This window comes from Somniosus microcephalus, chromosome 18, assembly GCF_052327205.1.
Source record: "Somniosus microcephalus isolate GS21.2 chromosome 18, FLI_Smic_1.0, whole genome shotgun sequence".
NCBI classification, from domain to species: Eukaryota; Metazoa; Chordata; class Chondrichthyes; order Squaliformes; family Somniosidae; genus Somniosus; species Somniosus microcephalus.
Genome location: NC_141004.1, coordinates 18,553,172 through 18,563,459, shown reverse-complemented (window position 1 = coordinate 18,563,459; position 10,288 = coordinate 18,553,172). Strand labels below are relative to the sequence as shown.

The 10,288-nt window shown below is 46.6% G+C and overlaps 1 protein-coding gene across 1 annotated transcript in view; it reads left to right on the top strand.

Moving 5' to 3' along the window:
* The first annotated feature begins 238 nt into the window (after positions 1-238).
* LOC147105068 (polymeric immunoglobulin receptor-like) overlaps positions 239-10,288 on the top strand; it is a 141,923-nt gene continuing 131,873 nt past the window's right edge. The window contains exons 1-3 of the mRNA XM_086011779.1: positions 239-411; positions 3,320-3,646; positions 7,743-8,066. Of these exons, the coding sequence (XP_085867905.1) occupies positions 327-411; positions 3,320-3,646; positions 7,743-8,066 (736 nt within the window). The 5' untranslated portion in view covers positions 239-326. The remainder of the gene's footprint in view (positions 412-3,319; positions 3,647-7,742; positions 8,067-10,288) is intronic.

Here is a 10,288-nt window from a genome sequence, read left to right as displayed (position 1 = left end):
GGCGCAAATCAGCCAGCAACTTGTGGCGATTTGCAGTTCATGGGTTATCTCTTCATCGTCACAAGTTGCTGGCTGTCTTGCACATTAATAAAGGCGTGCTTTGTTCGCACACCATTATTTTTGCAGTAGGTTCGGGCTGTTATATTTTCAGCATTAGTACAGGAAATAAGACATGTCAGGGTGATTCAATAGCAATGCATAGCCTGCTTGGCCACACCTCCCAAGCTGTTAATAACCATATCAGCAGGCATTCAACACCCTCCTGGCAGCAACTGTCTACAACTCATCAAAGAGACAGCTATAGAGCGGTGCCTTCTGCAGTCGAGATGAGAACTAAGAGCTGGATGACTGACCTCAACTTTACAAAGAAAACGATGTGGATTCTGATTCTTCTCGTTTGTTCCCTGCCCGGTGAGTGACAGCCAGAGTGGGATATTCAGATAATCAGTGTTAGTTTGAGTCTAGTGTACGGCTTATAGAGCAGAGAGGTTTAAATACTTGTAGACATGTAAAGGCACAAAATACCCAGCTAAAATATACATGAATAATATTTGTGTGAAGTCTGGTCATCTCTTTTTGACTGTACTATTGTACCACACAAATATTTACCAATATAGTCTAAACTGCATTATTCATTGTGAATGGAAAATAAGGCCCATTTAATGTTTTTAAAAGCTACACGAGTAACATAATCAAGAAGCAAAGGTAATCCGTTTTATTCTGTAAAAAGTGATTTTTTTATGTAGTCTGCTGTCCAATATACACTGAAGACTGCAGCAGTAATAATCCCTCACACTGAACATGTCTCGAGTTTGCAATTGTTTCTGTTATTTAAAGTGCAGCTGATGAAATATTGTTTCATGAGGCTCTGTCAGTGACACTGTTCCTCACTGGTAGAGGGTTGGTCTATATTACTCTTCCAGTAAGTAACCGCATTCTTCTCACTCTTTAACTCTAACCAAGTAGCTTTAGCTTTTTCACTCCCGCTCCATATTAACCCTACGATATTATGCTGTAATGGAAAGGTTGATTAATACAACTCTCCTCTATGACAAATCTTTGTAACCAGCAATGTTGAACTCCCAGTCCCACCCTACCCTAAGCCACGACCATGAATTCTATTACATCAAACCTCCCCATAAATGTTTGTGCCTCTAGCTTACCAATTTTACACAGAATACTTTATGTACTTATGTATATGCAACTGACGCGTGCCTCTGTCTGTTTGGCAATCTTCCTCTTTTCAATCCTTCCTCTTTCTGATCTGATGTCTTTAACTCCCCGTTTCCCTCTTTTATCTTTCCTATTTCCTTTTCCCTTTCTGCTCTTCTCTCTGCCTCTTCACCTTATTTTTAACCTCACACCTGCCATTTTAGTGTAAATTCTTTCCCAACAGCACGAGTTCCTCTCCCAGCAAGGCCATTGGTCTAATAACTGTTCAAGTAAAGTCCTCCCGTCCTCTACAGGCCGCTCCTCTTCCAGAATTGGCCCCAATGTGCCAGGAATCGGAGCCCTTTTCCTCTGAACCATCTCTCCAGACAAATAATCACTTCCCTTACCTTACGATTCTTATACTGACTACCATGTGGCACTGGGAGTAATCCTGTGGTTACTACCCTCGATGTCCTGCTCATTGATCTATCTCCAAGTTGCTGAATCTTCCCTTGCCGATCCTCAATCCTCTTCCTTTCTATGCCCTGGGTTGCATGCACCATGTTCACCTTCCCTCTCCAAATCCTGCTGCTTCAGGTTGCAGCAATGAAGTTGAGAGGGTGGGCATTCCTTTGGCTGTTCCCATGGTGCGGGATGAATGGGAGACGATCATCAAATTCAATTTGTTATTGCTGTCAGAAACTAACACTTGCATTTAAGTAGCGCCTTTCACGACCTCAGGACGTCTCAAAACTCTTTACAGTCAATTATTTATTTGAAGTGTTGCCAATGTTGTAATGTAGGAAATGCAGCAGCCAATTTGCGCACAGCAAGGTCCCATGAACTGCAAGGTGATAATGACCAGATAATGGCCCAAATTTTGCGATCGGAGGCTTCCCGCTGGCGGATGCTTCTGACCTGTAAAAAATCTACACATTTACCTGGCGGCCCAGGAGGTATGGAGGCTTGCAATCCTTGGCCTCTCCGGGTCCGCATAGGCAGAGGTCCACCTATCCAGGGGAGCAGGCGGTTTGCAAGCACACCTGGGATCACGTTGTCCGGCCCAACCAATAAAAGAAGGGAATCCCCATTCATACTTATGGGAGTTCCGTACTTGCGGAAACCCCATAAATATGAATGGGGATCACTTAAAAACTACGCATGAAATAAAAAAGAAAAATTACAATTTGAAAATTAATTAAAATGACATTTAATTAAATATTTTAAAGGAAAATGTAATTTTTTCAAATTTTTTTAATATGTTTTAACGGGGCTACAAATAAACTTACCTTATTGGACAGGGTTTTTAATGTATAAATAAGTGATAACATTTTAGTTTTCTATTTTTTTAAACTCTTATGCTGGTAAAAGTAGGCCTTGTGCCTGCTTTTACCTGGCGTAAGAATTTCACAGGCATTCAGCGGGCGAAGGTTGGGCAAATAATGCAACTCTCCACCACCGGAGGCCCATCTCCCGGGAATGCGGAGGATCTGTCAGGAAGATTCTTGACAGATCGCAAGTTCCGGGTTTTAGCGCATGCGCTTCGCATGCCTAAATCCGCAACTTGTGCGGCTACTGCGGGCACATACACACCTCGTACACACCCATAGGGGTCGCAAAATAAGGACAATCGGTTTCATATTGATTGTTGGTTGCAAGATAAATGTTGGCCAGGACACCGGGAAGAATTCCCCAGCTCTTTTTTGAAATAATTCCCTGGGAATTTTTACATCCACCTGAGAGGGCAGATGAGGTCTGGGTTTAATGTCTCATCTGAAAGACGACACCTCCAACAGTGCAGCACTCCCTCAATACTGTACTGGAATGTCAGTCTAGATTTTCTGCTCAGAGTCTCTAGAGTGGAGCTTGAACCCACAATCTACTGATTCAGAGCCGAGAGTGCAAACACTGAGCCACAGCTGACACAATAACAATAGTGACTATACTTCAAAAGTAAATCATTGGCTGTGAAGAGCTTTGGCACATCCTGAGGATGTGATAAGGCACTATATTAATGTTTTCTTTCATCACAAACTAGAAGGAATTTAACTATATTAATAGATGGAGTGGAGAGATTCCTCTGTACAAGTGGTAACTCTTATTAAAATGTATCTGTTTGTATTCAGCAGTTATTTCCTGTTCAATTTCTGAAATGTTGTCTCCTCAGTTTCAGGTGCATTGTGGGCAAAAGATAAAGTAAGAGGAATTGTGGGAAGAGCGATCACAATAGATTGTCACTATGACAAATCGAAGTACCAGTCACAGGTGAAATATTGGTGCCATGGGAAAACTTTCAGTTGTTCAAAATTAGTAAAAACAAATGAGCAACATGGAAGACGAGGAAGAATGTCAATCACAGATAACAAGACAGCAGGAATATTTGTTGTTACTATGAAGGATCTTTGTCCACGAGATGCAGGATGGTACAGCTGTGGGATTGATCAAAATTTCGTCCTCGATCCATTGTTTGCTGTAGAGCTACAAATATCTTACGGTACATTTCTCAGCGATTTTCTTTATTACTCTCGACTGAAATATCTGATCAATGTTTTATCTGGGAGGAAACATGACAGCTCCGATATCCCGAGGCTCCGCAGCAGTGCAGAGTCTCACAGGTAGCGGGCAGAGGTCGGGAAATCCGACTCATGTTGCACATTCCCAATTCATGGCCTGTCCAACTAGCTGACCAAGAATTGCAAGTATTATGGGACAAACAATTCCTTTAACTACAGGCTATTGCGCCAGACATCATGTGGGATGCTCACAACATTTTCCTATCTCTGAACTGTATTAAATGTCAGATGTTTGCATTCAGACTAAAACTAATAGTCGGACAATAAATAAAGCAGTGAGCAGCAAGTCGTTACTAATGGTACAAATTCTTAGAAAATAATAATAATAGAATCAATCCACAGAGCTTAACAGGTTTCATAGGTTTCCTGATATGATGTGTGGCTCACATTATCAATGAGATATTTTGGTCAACTTTACAAGCGAACTAAACTGAAATTGAAAAGCTAGGTCACTGTTTTGACAGTAAAAGAAGTCTCTTTATTAATTGTTGAGACATTATCTTCCTCCCAATCATAACTCCTGATGGACCAACTATTAAATGCAATGGCCCGGATATTAACTTCGAGGCGTGTTCGGTGCAGGGGATCCGATATCGTCTGGGAAACCCGGAAGTAATTTCAGTGCGTCTGTCTGTGGCATTTTAACGCAGCCACTCATTATAATTTTACTCCCGGGTTTGGCGTTGTCTGTGCAGTAACGGGTGTGGTGCGGACCCGCATGATGTGATCTCAACTCGAGTATTTAACCGGTCAATCCAAAGATGGAATTTGGAGGATTTGGGAGCTTTGGAACAAGGACAACAATCAGAGAAGATAGACTCAGGACTCGCAAAGTTGCACCCCGCTTTAACATCGCCTCCCTTGATTCACTGCTGGGGGCAATGAGGAGTCAGAGAGGGACCATAGAGCCATAACAGCACAGAAGGAGGCCATTCGGCCCGTCGAGACCATACTGGCAAAGCTAACGCCTGAACAGGGACATGAACCTTGGACACTCAGTTTAAAAGTCTGATGCTCTACCAACTGAGTTATCCGGGCCCTTCCCTAGCCATGGCAGTAAGAAAGCTTCAAAGAACCCGTGCCTGGATGTACCCGAGGAGGTCAGCAGCAGGAGCATTATACCACGCTGCTGGAGTCAGCACAGGAAACCCTTTAATGATCTAACCAGTTTAGGAAAGGTGAGTACAGTTGCTCATTCACCTACTACACATTGAGCACATCACCCACCCCCTCACCCTGTCTTGTCAAGCCTACACCATCGCATCACTCCTCACACCCACCTACCTTGCACGCGCACCCATCCTTCTCTTTCTATGCACTTCCTCACATTCCCATCTCTCCATCCACCACTGCCACTCACCTTAATCCTTATGTAATTTCATGCCGCTCGCTAATAGTCACCCTCACCATATGCACTGCATCCATCGGGTGAACACATGCCATTACAGTTAGTCAAAGGTCTGTTCTTTCTCCCGTTGCAGGAGAAGAGAGCGCAGAAAACTAGGGGGAGAGAGAGAGAGAACCTGAGGTGGTCCTTGACAGATCTCACAGCTGACAACTGCAGAGGAGGAAGCGCTGGAGATCAGTGGCAACTCGCCGTCCCTGGCCATTGGAGATAGGGACCTCCCAGCTACCTGGTGACAGAATTAAATATCATGGGCCCACGTGTCATAAAACACTCAGCCATGTTGACCTGATTTCAGCAACGTGTCAAATATAATCATCTTCATAATGATAAGTAGCAACATCCTTACCTTGCCAGTATTAATTCATATCTTTTCTCTCTGCCAGGGCCTTCACATGTGCAGCAGCAGTCAGTGGACATCGCGGACGATGAATCCTCAGAGGAGCTGATCCCTTCTGAAGGTGCACCATCACAGGACTCATGCTTACCATACACCAATGCAGATACTCACACTTCAGTGAGTTCAGTTAGACAGATAGTTGGGTTTTCACCTCATAAATCACACTTCACAAGGGAGCAAGAGCCAACAGTGGTAGCAGGGACAACTGCGGAGAGACCACTTCGGAGGGCAGAGCACTCTCCAAACTCTGCTCAACTGGACACAGGTGCTGTACCCCGGGGGCCGTCGATGAAAAGGCCAATCATTCTGGGGCAGCAGAAAATCTGCTACATACTGACAAGCCTTCCTCGCACACTGTCCACAATTGCAAAGAGACTGGAGGAGTCCACCTGAAACATGAGTGGGTTGATGTAACAAGGCATTGCGAGGATGTCTTGTTCCATGGATAGATTGGTAAACTCCATCGAGCATCAGTCGCGACAATCAAATGAGTCCATGCAGCCATTGACCATGGCCGTGCAGACTCTGGATGCCAACATGTCTGGTGCATTAAATAGGATGACAGACACCTTCGCCTTGGCCTTACAGTGTGTCACTGATCTGCACCAAGCTGCTCTCCAGCAGAGTGGTAGGAGTGAAGTGCGGCTGGGCCATGAGAGGAATGCTGCCTCCTCTCCCGGTGGCTGTGTCTGCCCCTGCACAGGTGCAGATGGAGCAGTCTTTGGCAGGGGCCACGTTGGGCTTCAAACCCAGAGATCATCGACCAAGAGCATCTCAGCAGTCAGAGCAGGGATCTGAGCAGCCTGCCTCGACCTCTGCTGAAGCCATGAGGGTTGCACCACGTAGGAGTGGTAGGAAAAGGAACAGTAAAGTTTTGTACTTGCACAAGTGTATGCACATGTGTGTTTGAGAAATTGTTGTGTCATTAAGTTTCTGTTCTTTAGCAGAATTACGTAAAATATATTACTTTGCACCACCTTCCCGTATTGCCCATTTTTGGTTGCTGGGTGGCAACTCGCCTTTTCAGTTGCTCGTTAATGAATGGAAAGACATGAATTGACAAGGGCCAATGGGGGTTGTGCAATGTGATGTTGGTTGGTAGCAGGTCTGCTTTGTGTCAGTGGGATTGGAGGGGGGCGGGGGCAGTTGAGAGTGGCCGTTGGATGTGGTTGTTACATCGGGCCAGTGGTGGTAACTAACTGAACCTTACAGCTATAAGGGAAACGCTGGCATCGCGGGCAGCAATGTGAGTGACTGGTGCTGCGTCTGGGTCGCAATCTCCTTCCTCCTCCTCCTCGTCCTGCTCCTTTTCCTCTTTCTCCTCCATCTCGGATTCGTCCGTAGACAATGTGTGCTCAGCGCCTTGTTCCTCCTGCAGCTCCAATCTCGCTGCTGTGCAATGTTGTGCAGAGCGCAGCAAACCATGATCATTCTGGAGACCCTGGCTAGTGAGTACTGAAGGGCGCCTCCAGATCTGTCCAGGCAACTGAAGCACATCTTGAGGGTGATGTCAGGAAACACTTCTTCACACAAAGGGCCGTGGAAATCTGGAACTCTCTAGCCCAGAAATCGGTTGAGGCTGGGGGTCAATGGAAAATTTCAAAACTGAAATTGACAGATTTTTGTTAGTCAAGGGTATTAAGGGTTACAGAACCAAGGTGGGTAGCTGGAGTTAAGATACAGATCAGCTGAGATCTAATTGAATGGTGGAACAGGCTCGAGGGGCTGAATGGCCTCCTCCCTTTTCTGTGTTCAGGACCTCCTGTTAAATTTTCAGTGGATCTGGGAGTGTGAGTAGAAAAGTGATCTAAAGCCACAAAACATGTAACAGATATCTTCCAATTTTTTCCCTCATATTCGGCTGTGGTTTTCTCGGACTCTCTCCAACTAATTAATGTTCGAGAGTCAAACAATTAAACAGCATTGGAGGCTGGCTACCTGCTACTGAGAGAAATTGTTAGCCCTGATTTTCACGTTGACACATCCTCAGTATCATTGCTGCTGTCCTGATCGGGAGCCCTGCTATGTTCTGATATAATGGCAGACATGGTAGTTCAGGCTGCTCGGAGGGTGGAGAGACATGGAGAGGTGGATGTGCCGGTGAGATTCCAACATGGCAGGCCCTGGCTGAGATACAGAAGTGCTGGAAATTGGAGAGTATTTGATTTTTAGATGTTCAGTCAGTATCTGAATGTTTGTTTCTTTCCCACAGAATCCGTGTCAGTTCCTGTACTTAGATATTTATCGCCACCAAATGGCTCATGTTTTGGGGGCTCAGTGTCAGCCTCCTGTGAGTCTGTCCAGGGATCCCTTCCCATTCAGTACACATGGTACGAAAAGACCCCATCTGAAGATTCAAAGATCTCTGACACCAATAAACTGGATCTACATTGTCAATCCTTCAAACAGCAACATCACCAATATTACTGCACAGCCTCAAATAATCAGGGACAAAAATCCAGTGAAATGCTTAAAGTGTCAGTCTTCAACAGAGCAGGGAAGACCTACAGTTATGTGACACAAATCAGTGACATTGGTAAGTCTTCTTCTTAGGCAGTCCCTCGGAACCGCGGATGACTTGCTTCCACATTAAAAATGAGTTCTCAGGTGACTGATGAGTCCAATGCGGGACCTACAGTCTCTGTCACAGGTGGGGCAGATGGTGGTTGAAGGGGCGGGTGGGTGGGGTGCTTGGGTTGACGTGCGCTCCTTGCGCTGCCTGCGCTTGGCTTCCGCTTGCACCCGGCGAAGAGACTCGTGGTGTTCGGCGCCTTCACGGATGCTTTCCTCCACTTTGTGCGGTCTTGGGCCAGGGATTCCCAGGTGTCGGTGGGGATGTTACACTTTTTAAAGAGGCTTTGAGGGTGTCCTTGAAGCATTTCCTCTGCCCACCTGTGGACCTCTTGCTGTGTCGGAGCTCCAAGTAAAGCGCTTGTTTTGGGATTCTCGTATCGGGCATGCGGACAATATGACCCGTCCATTGGAGCTGATCGAGCGTGCTCAAAGCTTCGATGCTCGGGATGTTGGCCTGAGCAAGAACACTGACGTTGGTGTGCATATCCTGCCAATGGATTTGCAGGATCTTGCGGAGGCAGCGTTGGTGGTACCTCTCCAGTGCTTTGAGGTGCCTGCTGTACATGGTCCATGTCTCTGAGGCATACAGCAGAGCGGGTATCACTGCTGCTCTGTAGACCATGAGCTTAGTGCCGGGTTTGAGGTCCTGGTCTTCAAACACTCTCTTCCTCAGGCGACCGAAGGCTGCACTGGCACACTGAAGGCGGTGTTGGACATTGTTGTCGATGTCTGCCCTTGTTGACAGTAGGCTCCCGAGATATGGAAAGTGGTCCACGTTGTCCAAGGCCTTGTCGTGGATTTTGATAATCGGGGGGCAGTACTGTGTGGCGGGGGCAGGTTCGTAGAGGACCTTTGTCTTACGGATGTGTAGTGTAAGGCCCATGCTCGCGTATGCTTCGGTGAAGGTGTTGCCGATGGTTTGGAGTTCGACCTCCGAGTGAGCGCAGATGCAAGCATCGTCTGCATACTGTAATTCGACGACAGAGGATGGGACGACCTTGGATCTGGACTGGAGGCGACGGAGGTTGAACAGTTTCCCGTTTGTTCTGTAAATTAGCTCCACTCCAGTGGGGAGCTCACTGAGGGTGAGATGGAGCATTGCAGCAAGGAAGATCGAGAAGAGCGTTGGTGTGATGACACAGCCTTGTTTGACCCCAGTTTGTACGTGATTTGGGTCTGTGGTGGAACCGTTGGTCAAGATCACGGCTTGCATGTTGACCTGAAGCAGGCGGAGGATAGTGACAAACTTTTGAGGGCAGCCGAATTTGAGGAGGACACTCCATAATCCCTCACGGTTGACAGCGTCGAAGGCCTTTGTGAGGTCAAAGAAGGCCGTGTTCAGTGGTTGGTGCTGTTCCCTGCATTTCTCTTGTAATTGACGTGCGGTGAAGATCATGTCCATTGTGCCCCTTAGTGGGCGGAATCCGCATTGCGACTCTGGGAGCAGCTCTTTGGCCACTGGGAGAAGGCGATTGAGGAGGATTCTTGCGATGACTTTCCCTGTGGCAGACAGCAGGGAAACTCCTCTGTAATTACCGCAATCGGCCTTGTCACCTTTCTTGAAGATGGTCACAATTACGGCGTCTCTGAGATCCCCTGGCATGCTCTCCTCCTTCCAGATAAGGGAAATGAGTTCATGAATTCGCGGCAGTAGTGCTTCTCTGCCATGCTTTAGTGCCATCTGCTCCTGAGGCCTTGTTGTTCTTCAGTTGTCGGATGGCCTTTTCAACCTCATGCTGGGCTGGGGTTGTGCTGAGATGATGGCGGGTAACATGCTGTGGGATGGAGTTGAGGACACTCGTGTCGAAGACAGAGTCTCGGTTAAGGAGATCTTCGAAGTGCTCCTTCCAGCGGGCACTGACTGCCTCTCTGTCCCTGATGAGTACCTCTCCGTTCTTGGCCCACAGTGGGGAAGGGCCTTGGGTGCTTGGGCCGTAGATGGTCTTGACTGCGCTAAAGAATCCATGCACGTCGGTAAGTGTTACTTTAAACAAACAACATGATTAATGAATTTTTTAAATTAATGTTTATCCAAACTGGTCGCTAGTTAATTTCCTTCAGTCACTCAGAGAAACCGCAACAGGCCAAATTCAATCCATTTGGATCCCTCAACAGTTAAAAACTGAATTACTCAGTCACCGTAAAACAATGACCCTGGTTCTGACTTAAGGAGGAACTTTAGCC